This window comes from Phragmites australis, chromosome 22, assembly GCF_958298935.1.
Source record: "Phragmites australis chromosome 22, lpPhrAust1.1, whole genome shotgun sequence".
NCBI lineage: Eukaryota > Viridiplantae > Streptophyta > Magnoliopsida > Poales > Poaceae > Phragmites > Phragmites australis.
The window spans coordinates 4,759,859-4,773,066 of NC_084942.1; the positions used below are offsets into that span (position 1 = coordinate 4,759,859).

At 42.4% G+C, this 13,208-nt stretch overlaps 1 protein-coding gene across 1 annotated transcript; it reads left to right on the plus strand.

The window, feature by feature from the left end:
- The first annotated feature begins 2,329 nt into the window (after window positions 1-2,329).
- Window positions 2,330-3,336, plus strand: LOC133905304 (citrate-binding protein-like). The gene is made up of 2 exons (XM_062347064.1): window positions 2,330-2,727; window positions 2,842-3,336. Exons 1-2 carry the CDS (start codon window positions 2,422-2,424, stop codon window positions 3,223-3,225), a joined length of 690 nt encoding a protein of 229 aa, XP_062203048.1. The 5' UTR covers window positions 2,330-2,421; the 3' UTR covers window positions 3,226-3,336.
- Window positions 3,337-13,208: the final 9,872 nt, after the last annotated feature.

Genomic DNA, 13,208 nt, shown 5'->3' on the forward strand with positions numbered 1-13,208 from the left:
AAGCATAGCTAACATTACGTAATTGAATAATTGTATCTGTATTCTGCTGCTTTTCTTGATAATAGCTAGGTTGCAGATGCATCTTGTTCAATTTTAGCTTTGATTTGATTTTTTCATTGTTCAGTATTGACTTAAAAGGTTTTCCACTATCTGATTATCAGATGCCATCCTAACATCATCATGGTTCTTGTTATATATTCGCCTATTTTGTATGCTGCACATAACATTTGCATATTGCAGGAGAATATCAGGAGATGCGTGTGCATCGTTTATGACCCATCTAGGTCAAGGCAAGGAGTTCTAGCTCTCAAAGCCCTGAAACTCACTGACTCATTTATTGATCTTTACCGGAGTAAAGGTTTAACTGGAGAGAAGTACAGCTTTTCTATAGCTGAATCATTGTAATCGTTTATGCAAACATGGTGTATACCAATGACTTTTTACTTTTACAGGTTAAGAGAAAAGAAATTGTCACGGGTTGATATTTTTGAAGAGATACCTGTATGCAAACAAATTTGATCTCCTCCTTATGTGTTCTGTCTTATTTGTATCACAGATTAAAGTTTCCAACTGCGCTTGTGCATTCATGAAGGAGCAGGAACCTGAGTCACCTGTTTCACAGGTTCATATTCTTACCTCCGAAAACTCTTGTATGGCTATTTGAGTTGCATTTATGTCTTCCTTTTGTGTTTCAGTGTGACTTTGACAGACTTAAATTGTCTACTGCTCCAATTGTGGAAAGGAACCTAGAATTTGTGATTGGGTGCATGCATGGATGATCTTTCATCATATCAGAACAAGGTTTTGTTTTGTTTTAAAAAAATAACTTCTCCAGAATTTATGCTTGGTAGTACGGAGGGATGTGGGTTGGTTGACCCAAAAGCCAAAACCCACGGTCCATTGCATAGTACATGTTGTACACATTGTTGTAAATTGAAAAAGAAACTAGAATGAGTCAATGGGTTCCTCTACTTGTCGTTTAAAACATATTTTCTTTCTTGTGCTTGTTGGTTCCTCTACTTGTTTAAAACATTTTTTTCTTTCTTGTGCTTCATAGTGTACACTCATATTGATGTAGTTTGCATCACAAATCGCAGGGTTGCTGGTCAGAATTTCAACAGGCTATACTTGATAAAGGCGTTGCATGAGGATTAGATGAGTGGGTTAAGAGTGGAAGCTGTTGTTAGATTTAACTTGCAACACTGTTTTAAAGTCTCAATTTTGCGATGTACCTTGTATGAGTGTGCCGATTTAACTTGTAGTAACTTAGAAAATTACTTGTAACTTACTTTATATATCACTGATGTATAGTCATTAGTGATTAATCGGGATTTAGACCCCTCACTGATGTATAATCATTAGTGATGGTCTAGATCCAGACCCGCCATTGATATACATCATTAGTAACGGGTCTGGATACAATCCCGTCACTGATATATAGTCATTAGTGATGGGTCGAGACCGGTCACTAATGTATCCAGATTAGTGACATATTCGGTCACTAATGAGGATTATCACTCGTTACTAAAAAAACTATTCTGACGTAGTGAAATACTAGCTTGGATTGCAAATGTAAGTCCTTTACGTTAGAAATTAACTAGTACTACATTCATTCTTTTTCTAGAATACTCTCTATTATTAAGATTTTTTAATCCGAGTGAGTATTTTGAGCCTCACCATATGTGTTGGTCAAACTTCTAAATTATGACCGGCGCTATATAAATAATTCTGTAGATTTAGGGCATAAATTGATACCACTAGGTTCATCAATTAACAGAGACATTCACAAGATATGATTCTTTTTATTTAAAATAACAGAATCTTATGGAAATCATTTGTTAAAAAGTTATATTGGACACCGTGTTAATATCCCAGATGAATCAGATTTGTAACTAGAGGCAATAGCATTTTGAGGACTGTCCATTCTAGCCTAGAATGTTTTTATCTGTGGTTTGGTATTTATTGGTATTTGAGGGCTGACTGAGCACGACAGGCAATCTCGATGCCAGAAATGATGAGCACACAAGGAAGGCGACATAACAGAGTTCAACACCATCATATCAACATAGGAAAACTCTCAACTAAATTTGGTTAAATGTTAAAACAAAACAAAGCTGCTGATTTAGCTATAGCCAGTCAGTCTTGCATATCATTTTCATGTGATAAATCTTAATAATAAGGAGTACGGCAAAAAACTAGTCCATCCCTACTCCCTATAAACAACTAAATCATCAACCAATCCTCTGCGTGTAAACATCTAGAGCATGCAAAAAAATTGTCATTTTCTATAAGCTGCCGATCTCCCACGGTATAGGAAGATCCCCAAGGACTCCATATATTTAAGCCACGGTATAGGCAGATGCTCACAAAGCCAGCTAGCACAGCCACAACCTACTCACACCTCAGCCACGGTATAGGCAGATGCCCATGGCTTCTCACGCATTCCCCCTCCGGCCATGGCTTGCCTGTCTCTGCATGGTTACAGTAGTCTTGTTGGCGTCGCCGGCGGCGTCACGTGGCCTTGCCGTTGCCCGTGGCGACCCGACGGAGGGGTTTACAGCGGTGAGCCTGAGCGAGAGCAACTTCGTGCTGCAGCGCCCGTACGACGTGCCGAGCGGCGACCGGTACAGGCTCGACGGCGGCGTGCGGCAGCTGTGGGTGCTGTCCTCCGACAAGCCCCACAGCCCCCAGAGCAATACCAGCCCAAGAACGGAGATCAGGATGACGGTAGCGTACAGCTAATCACTGTGATAATTACCTTATCATAGATTAGTTTAGATACAAGAAGAGATTATAGAGATTTCGTGGTTAATATTTATGATTTGGAGTCTTTTTTTATAGGGATACGACTACTCGTCGTGGGTGTGGCAGTTCGAGGGCTACGGCTACGTGCCGTCCGGCACGACGGGCGTGTCCATCATGCAGGTGTTCGGCGCCGGCGAGTCCGCCACCACGCTGATGCTGCACGTCTACGACGGCGCGCTGCGGTACTACGACCGGCAGGTGGTCGAGGACGGAATCTACGACCGGTGGTTCCGGCTCAACGTGGTCCACGACGTGGACGCGTCGGCCCTCGCCGTGTTCATCGACGGCGTCGAGCGGCTGCGCGCGCCGGGCCGCGGCGGCGACTCGCACTACTTCAAGTTCGGCGTGTACGCGCAGGACCACGACTCCGGCTGCATGGAGTCGCGCTGGAAGGACATCAAGATCCTCAGGAAAGATTGATTTTTGTTGATGTTTCAATTCGTGACATTATCATACAATCTTTATACGGTTTGTGATTATATGTTGTTCTCGTATCATTATTGTGTAAAAAAGTGATGTATATATTCTTGATTGTAATGGATCATTATTGTTGATTGTATATATTCTTGATTATATTATATATTGATGTATCTATTGTTGCGAAATCATTATTTTGTAAAAAAGTGATGTATGGTTTGTGAAGTTCATGAAAGCTTCAGAGGATCTCTAGAAGACTACCAATAGCCCCCATAGTATAAAAGAACTATTATTCTTAGGGTTTTTGATGCTCTAGCAGACTACCAAAACTCTGTAATCCCTTTATTTCTTTGGTGGCCATAAAAAACCAGCCCCCTCTACCCAAAATAAAGGGAGACCCCCTCCACCAATAACCCAAAATTTTTGACGGGTGAATATTCTAGCCCGTACGCCTCCTCTCTCTGCCCCGACCTCCACCCCTCTAGCTGCCGCCTGGCCATCTACCGCTGCCCCCAGCTCAGATAGAGCCCGCCACCACCCGCACGGCTCCCCCGCCACCTCCCGTCGCTATCCCCCCGCCTCCCGCTCCATCGGGGTAGTGGCAACGCCTTCAAGGCCGGCACACGCTCCTAGCTATGGCGGAGGAGCTACAACCCATTGGCAGCGTGGAGTAGCACTTCTTGGAATCTGTCGCCCCTGCTGCACGCCAACGGTCGCTTTCGGCTAGCCACCATGTCTCCACACGCCGCATGACACTGGGCGAAAGGCGGCAACGCGAAAGACGCAGCCAGCGGCCTGGAAGGCGAAGGCGGCGGCTCCCCCAGCATCCCAACCCACTTCACCTCCTTCGTGCGACCCGCCAGCGATCGCTACCGTCCCCAACGCCGGTGGGGATGTGTCCATGGTAGACGCCCACAACCTGTTCGGCGCAATGGCCGCAAGGTATAAATTTTTTCTTTTTTTTCTCCTTTCGATTTTGTTGATAAATTGCAATTGAATGTGGTTGCTATGTGATAGTTCAATGCATTTCAAAAAATTTGGGTAGAAATTGGTGTAGTTTTTTTATAGTTGAATGCATGTGTACAATATAGTGATCAATAGGCAGTTGGTGTCGACTCCTTTGTCAATATGATGAACGAGGTTGTTGGCATAGATGACATCTCCATCACAATGTCATATGGAAGTTTAGATGAAGATCTCATTGACATTCCTACTCCTCCTACAAAGAAAAAAGGGGTAAGGGCAACCAATTACTCAACACAAGAGGATGAGGCCTTGGTCATGGCATTGGAGAGTGTGAGCCTTGATGCAATTACAGGGATTGATCAAAGATGGGCGGGTGGATGGGCGGGAACATGAGAGGCAATGGGGACTTTAGGGTCAGTGGGAGTGGGAGTGTGTGATGCTCTATGTTTGAGCAATTGGGATGAACTTTATGTTTTCATGATCTTTTGCTTTTGGATGAACTAGGTGGTATGATGATGAACTATTTGGTATGATGATGAACTATTTGGGATGATATGTGGTGTAATTTAGTTCAATTCTTGTACAAATTAAGTTTGAATTTGAATTTGAAAACTTATGGATTTGAAACATTGTTGAATTGTGTGCATTTGGAACATAATAGTTTGAATTATTATGATGTGAAAATAGAGTTAAAATAGAGTTCATATGCAGAAGAAAAGAGAAATAGAAATAAATAAAATATTAGGGGAGATGATTATTAGTAGTCTGTTGAAGCAGCTTCCCTAATGATGCTGAAAATATTATTAGACACCTCAATAACAATTTATTAAGTACGGTTTATTGGTAGTCCCCTATAGATGCTCTTAATCGTGTTCTTTTCTAGTTCCTTCAGTCGTTGATATCCATGAGAGATTCAGACGTCACGCGTAGTTAAGAATCAGAGAAATGGACGATGGATCGATATGAAGCTAGGCTGACCTTATCTCCAGCATGAGGGGCTTATCAATTCGTACTAATCATAGCTGAAATTCTCCATGTCATCATCGATACGATATTTCATCGATGATACATATATATTTGTTTTTAGAAGATCCATGCTACAAAATTAGAACAGCGTGCGATAGTTGTGGGTGCTGTCCTCCGACAAGGTCCACAGCCCCCAGAGCAATACCAGCCCAAGAACGGAGATCAGGATGACGGTAACATCTAATCACTGTGATAATTATCTTATCATAGATTAGTTTAGATACAATAAGAGATTATAGAGGTTTCGTGAGTTTCGTGGTTAATGTTAATGATTTGGAGTCTTTTTTATAGGGATACGATGTGACGAGTGATTGATAATGTTGTTATTTTGGTTTGTTAATTTATGGATTGTATGAGCTTGTATATGTGTTGCAATTATGATCATGGTTAACAAAAGTTGCAGAGAGAATTGTAGTTGACATGTTTGTCTTTGAGTCCAGAAAAATTATATATACCGGATGATCTGGCGCTTGGAATTTTTTATACGTCGGAAGGTCCAGCGTTCAAATGAGGTTCATGTTGGAGCTTTTCATCACAGAGGCAGGATTTGAAGTACATGCCAGATGGTCTAGAGATGAGCAGAAATATATGCCGGAGCATTTCTTGCATAAAGGTTGCAAGTCGGCTCTGGTGGACTTAAACTCTCCGGATGGTTCGGCAATGGAGAGCAATGAATGCTGGACTATTTCTTACAGAAATGTTGTAGATTGGTGGTCTGGTGAAAGTGAACTCGCCAGATGGTCGGTGATGGGATGAATTGTACGTCGGAGAATTTCTTGCAGAGAGGTTGAAAGATGAATGGTCTGCTTGATTGAACACACCGAATGATTCGGCACTGAGGAGGTGACAACGCCGGAATATCCGGCGTTCACGATTTTTGTGAGATGTGCATTGACTGAGGATTTTGATTATGAACTATTCTATATTAGAGTTGGAGATATGTGTGTGCTTGTCTCATGTTATGCAGGTGATGGATGCAACTTGACGATCGATGGTAGGATGATCGAGGCCAAGCGGGATGCTTAGTGCCAGATGATCAAGGATGCCGGGTGGAGTCAAGGGTGGTCCTAGTTGTACATATAAAGATCAAGCAAAGCATGAGAAGGTGGATGAAGACGGCGTGTTGACAAAGTCAAGCGAAAGGAATGCTGATGCAAGTGACAAGTGGTCCGAGGGATCGGGAGTGAGAGAGACTTGTTGGCGGTCAAGATCGCAAAATGGAGTACACACGTTGACATTGGATTGCTTGCTTTAGGTGTAAACAAGTGGCAGTGAGTCATACTTTGAGAAGCGTGCAAGACAGTTTCGCTGTTTGGCCTCAAAACCGAGGAAGGATAGAATGCACATGGCATCATCGCGAAGCTTGCATCGAGGTGAAGCTAAATTATGAAGAAGCCACGACCGTTTGATGAACAGAGCGAAAAATGGACTAAAATACCCTAGTGGTAGGTAGGAGGCCATTGGAAAAGAGAGGGGTATTTTAGGAACAAGGAATATTAAGAGCTAAGCAACCTTCATAGACCTATAAATAGAGGGGTAGGATTGTGTGGGAGGATTGAGCCATCCATTTGAGTTTGTATGCTAGGGTTTTAGAGATGAGTGATTAGCCTATGTGTAGGTGAGAGTTTTTTGAGTGAAACTATTTTATAATCTGCCTAAAAGAGAGCTGACCTTTGCAAGAAATGAAGTGCTTGTTTCCTCCGATGCTTGTGTTCATCTCCTTCTAATTTATTTCTATTGTCTCCCTTGCTTTGTTGCAAGTTTTTCCCTTTTTAATTGTGTTTTTCGTTTTCGGTTGAAGGCTGAAATTTTTTAACCTTGCGAAGTTATTTTCCTTATTGCTAGAGGTATAAAATTCACTCTTAGAATTGGTCTTGAATTCTCTTGCCTCTAGACTATCAACTTGGAGAATTTTTTCTTCTGGTGGTCTTTCTTTTGGAGCAAAGTATTCTTCCCTCAAGTTGCAATCTTTTTATGGCTATGACCTATGGAATGAGTTTCAATGAAACCTAGTATTCGTCTACATCCACGAAAGCCAAGCTTTCCTTGAGAATCTTTTATTGCAGCATATCTTTCTTAAGTTTTTGCTTCCGCTCTTGTTTTTGAGGTGCGTTGGGTGACTAAATAGGAGAAGACCATCAAAGAAATTTGTGAGGCGCTTATTCACTGTTGTCGAAGGTAAATCCCTGACAGTGATTCCGGGGTGTGTTGGTGGATGCATGAACCACGTTTCAGGGAGATAATGTATCTATCCGTGCAAACGAAGGATTCTGGGACACCGATGCTTATACAGGTTCGGGACTCCCGAAGGATAACAATCCTACATCCTGGTTCTTTTGTGTGTTATAGTAGATCTCACTTGGTTACAGTGGTGTTCTAGAGGATTGCCGGAACTGATCTGCCCTGTCTTTACAACGGGGTCTTCATCCCTTTATATACTAGGGAATAGGAGAACTAACATGTTGGTTCTACACAGATGGTCTCTGCTCATCCTAATATCTATCTCAGGTCATCATTACAGAGTATCGGGCACGTAACTTTGCTCTGACAGCATTGTACGTCGTGCAGCCGTGCGCCGTCTTTACCCAGCCTGTAGAACCTTATCCTGCTGCATTTAATGCGATGGGACGGAACAGTGCACCCTTGCACCGTCCCTGTCTACTTGTCTCTGCGTGTCGTCCTCGTCCACTTGCCTCTGCGCGCCATCCTCATCCACTTGCCTCTGCGCGCTGTCCTCATCCACTTGCCTCTGCACGCCGTCCTCGTCCACTTGCCTCTGCGTGCCATCTTCGTCCACTTGCCTTGGCGCGCCGTTCTCGCCCACTTGCCTCTGCCGAATGGCTGATAACATCCCATCTATCATGTGGTGCTGCGCCAGCCTGTGGAGTCTCACACTATAGCCTTTAAGGCTACGGGATAGGACACGCCCCCTGCATCGCCCATGACCTTATCCATCGGGGCTGGTGCCTGGTGAAGAGGATTGCTCGGGCGAGTGTTCAATCAGGTCCCGCGACCAGGGGGGCTGGTCGTGGGTTTGTGTGAAGATGCGGTGAGAGTGGTCGCTGGAGGCTTTGCACCAGTCGAGGTAGCTCATCGATTGACTAGATTTTATAGGAGATGTTCCCCTGACCGTTTGTAACCTTCGTGGGTCCGTTTAGTCGGGGTACCCCTTTACTTGGTGCACCGACAATTCCACTCTAGTCGATGTTCTTGATCCTACAATTGGTACCAGAGATGATTTGATCACTTGTTGACCTTAACCAGTTTTATAATCCGTAGGCGATAATGGAGAGACATGGAAAGATTCTGCTCTTTGAAGGTCGTGACTTTTCTTATTGAAAGGTGCGCATGGAGACTTATCTTCTAAGCCAAGGAAGTGCAATATAAGAGGTTATAGACTCTAACTATGAGATTCCTATTGCGCGTACTTCTCAGACCCAAATTGAATAATATGAAGCCAACAATAAGACTCGAAATATATTGTTCACTAGCCCGATTCATAATGAGTTTGACAGAGTCCAATACATCTGTACCACTCATGAGATATGGTCCACTCTTAGTGTCTTTCATGAGGGCACCAGCCAAATCAAGGCTCAGAGCCAAAGCACATACAACCAAGAATATCAGATGTTCGTGCAAGGCCCTGGAGAATATTTGGATACCATGTTTGCTCGATTTGATGGGATTATTAGCAATCTTAGATCAACTAGAGTTTTGCCTTACTCTAACCATGAGAGGGCGATCAAGTTTCTCTATGCTCTTTATCATAGCATATGGAAAGTGAATATCTCGAGAATAAAGAGTCATCCAGTTACGACACGTTGAAATGTGATGAACTTTTTAGCAAACTTAAATCCACCGAGATAGCTAAGGCGGCTAGAATAGGCCTAGGAAACCCCGTGTCTCGGAACATGCCATTGGTTTTAGGACCTAGTGGTGCTAGTCCTGTTGAAGTTGGTTTTTCTTGTACTAACCCTTCACATGGTGGATTTACTTTATCTTCTTTGGTTTCTATCATAGAAGAGCAGGTAGACACATTAGATGATAAAGATTTGGCTTTGATTGTGAAAAAGTTCATCTACTTCTACAACAATAGAAGAGATTGGAGGAGAGGTGATTCTCGTGCCTGTTTTAAGTGTGGTGACACCACTCACTTGAGGGCAGACCGTCCAAGGCTCAAGAAGAAGAAGGATCGCAGCCACGACTACGACAAGAACAATAAGAACAAGAAGCCCTTCTTCAAAGACCATAACAAGATGGCCAAGAAGGCGACTAAGACGGCATCTCGAGATTTTGTGGCAATGCTCAACGATGTCAATACTTCCTCAAGTGAGGAGGAAAGCTTGGAGGAGGAGGAGCTGCCCGTGAAGAACAAGAGGAAGAACAAGAACTTCACCAGACTTTGCTTCATGGCGGACGACACCGACAACGACCCCGAGCTTAATTCTTCTAAGGTGGCAAACAGAGGCATGGAGAACAAGTAGCTCATCGACTCCGGTTGTTTGTGCCATATGACCAGAGATGCATCATGGTTGTCCAACCTCACCCCATCGAAGCGACACGAATACATCACATTCGGGGATGACAGAAAAGGTAGAGTGAAGGCCAAATATATGGTAAGAGTGAGTGAGAGTTTCACTCTCAAGGATGTGACTTTGGTGAAGAATCTAGGATACAACTTGCTTTCTGTATCTCAGTTGCTGGATGAGGACTTGCAAGTGCAGTTCAAGCGCAACGCTTCTTGAGTTCTTGATTCCTCGGGCGCTTTGATTTGCTGGATTTCTTAAATAGGTAGATTCTTTGGAGCTGATCTTTCTGAGTCTTGTGGTTCTTCTTGATGCTTAATTACTCAACCCTCTTCTGAGCTTTAGATGTGGCATAGGATACTAGGGCACATGAGTTTTGATTTGCTTTCTCGTTTGAGTGCCTTAGGCTTGATCCGAGGATTGCCCAAGCTCAAGTTTGAGAAGAACCTTGGTTGTGCTCTTTGTTGGCATAGTAAGATGGTTGCCGCATCTCATCCACCAGTTAATTTGGTGATGACTGAACGACTGCCAGAACTTCTTCATATGGACACTATTGGTCCTTCCCGAGTTCGTTCAACGGGTGGGAAGTGGTATGTACTTGTCATTGTTGATGACTTTTCTCCCTACTCTTAGGTGTTCTTTCTTGTGAGTAAGGATAAAGTGTTATCACACTTTTAGAGCTTAGTTTTGAGATTGTTCAAGGAACTCCCTGTTGCATTGAAAGCTATTCATAGTGATAATGATACCGAGTTCAAGAACTATCTCTTTGATGCTTTCTGACTTGAACATGGCATTGAGTATCAATTTTCTACCCCACGCGTTACTCAGCAGAATTGTGTGGTTATAAGGAAGAATCACATTTAGTGGAGATGGCTATAATGATGCTCGATGAGCATAGGACTCCTAGAAAGTTTTGTGCTTAGGCGATTAAGACCACTTGCTATATTTTGAATGTGACATTGAGCATCAATTTTGTTGCGCTCGATTTTGAACGTGACTTCTTATGAGTTGCGCTTTGGGTGGAAGCCTAAAGTTTCTCATTTGAGAGTTTTTAGATGTTTTGCTTCATTTTAAAGCATGAAAATCTTAACAAATTCGAGTTGCATTCTTCCGACGAGATTTTTTTGGGTATTCTCTTTATGGTAATTCTTACAGGGTCTTTAATATTGGAACTAACACCATCATGTAATCTTATGATGTCACCTTTGATGAATCAACCCGTTGTACTAGCCCTGTTCTTGAGTGTGCAGGTGATCAAGAGATGAGGGATCATTTTTGTAGATCTCGACCTTCTAGCTCTCGGTGATGATGAGGATGATTTACTACTTCCTTCCATCACACCTACTCCCGAGCTAGCTCTTACTTCTTCTACCTCAGCAGAGGGTTCTGCAGCCTCTACTTCCACTTCTGCTGCTTTTGAGCCTATACCAACTACGTTTGAGGGGAGGTGATCTCACGATGTGAGGCCCCTCGACACATTCAGTGGATATATCCTCCTCAACAGATGATTGACGACCTTGGTGAGAGGGTAACAAGATCAAAATCTACTCATCATGCTTATTTTATTGATTCTGCATTCGTTGCTTCCTTTGAGCCATATGATGTTGGACATGCTTTTTCTGATTCAAATTGGGTTAATGACATGCATGAAGAACTAAAAAACTTTAAGAGAAACCAAGTTTGAGTCCTTGTAGAGCCACCCCCCAAATGTTCACACTATAGGCACCAAATGGGGTCGGTTGATAAAACCTTGTTCACCTTTAGGCATGACAATGATTCTCTCCCTTTTCAGATATACATGGATGATATCATTTTTGGTGGCTCTTCTCAAACTCTTGTGGCCAGGTTTGTAGAAACTATGAGCAGTGAATTTAATATGTCGATGATGGGTGAGCTCAACTTCTTCCTTAGACTACAAATCAAGCAATGCAAGTAAGCTACATTCATCCACCAGATGAAGTACACCAAGGACATGCTGAAGAAGTTCGACATGAGCGATGCGAAGCCCCTAGCGACATTGATGGCTACCTCGACTGTTCTTTATCCGGATGAAGATGGCGAGGAGGTAGACCAGCGTGAGTACAGGAGCATGATTAGCTCCCTCCTGTATCTGACGGAGACAAGACCTGACATCCACTTTGTTGTTTGCTTGTGTGCCCGCTTTCAAGCATTACCATGGACATTTCACCACCAAGCGGTGAATTGCACATTGATGTATCTCAAACACACCCTTGAGTATGGTCTTTGGTTTTCTGCATCTTCTTCTCTATCTCTTCGTGGTTTTTCGGATACAGATTTTGCTAGTTGTAGGATTGATAGGAAGAGTACCTTCGGTACTTGCTATTTCTTAGGTACTTGTCTTCTGTGTTGGTCTTCTCGTAAATAGTATAGTGTTGTATAGTCAACTACTGAAGCTAAATATGTTGGTGCCGCTAGCTGTTGTTATCAGATTTTATGGATGGTTGCTATTTTGACGGATTTTGAGTCAGACTTCTACATTGTACCACTTTTGTGTGATAACACCAGTGCCATTAGCTTAGCTAAGAACCCAGTACAACACTCTAGAACTAAACACATAGATGTGAGATTCCACTTCTTGCGAGACCACAATGAGAAATGAGATATTGACTTGAGATTCATAGATACCCAACACCAGCTTTCCGATATCTTTACCAAGCCTCTAGATGCAACAAGATTTTCTTATTTAAGGAGAGAGCTTAGAGTGTGCCATACCCAAGATATTGTGTGAGGGGGAGTTGCTGCTGTACATAATCAATCTTACTTTTATTGCATTTGCATTGCATCTCATCTTGTAAGATAATCATTGTAGTTGAGCTCTGACTTGTATGTCTTTAGCATTTTCAGTTGCTAGACTTGAATTTCGACAAAGTTAAGTAGTTGTGCAGAGCAATCTTTTAAACTTAGGTTCCTCTTGATGCTTTGACATAAATCATTTCAAGCAAGCTAGATTTCCTAAAGATCAAACTTGGCAATTTTATGAATCATGTAAACTATGGAATGCTACATTCTTGATCACTATGTTCATAATTACTTTGACTTAGTCAATACTTATGTTAAAACTAATTTGATGAATATATTGCTCTAGGCTTCTTGATTCAAGATAGTAGGTTAGAGAACATTGTACTATGTTTTCTGTTTTTGTAAAATATTTAACTCATGATAGAACCTTGGGGGAACATGTGTTTCTTGTCTCGCAAAGACACTACTTGACTTGATCTAAGTGAAAACTTGATAATTTGTGCAATTTTAATTCTTTTGATGAATCAAATTTCTTGTGCTAAAATATGATCCAGTACGGTTATCTTGATACTTCATGTGGTTTGCCAAAAAAGTAAACCCATGGCTGCTAAAGTCAACTTGAGGATAACATGAATCACAAAGAAATGTGGCTAAATGATCAATTTTGTTTTAATCACTTGATCTGACTAAGTCTTGGTTTTATATATG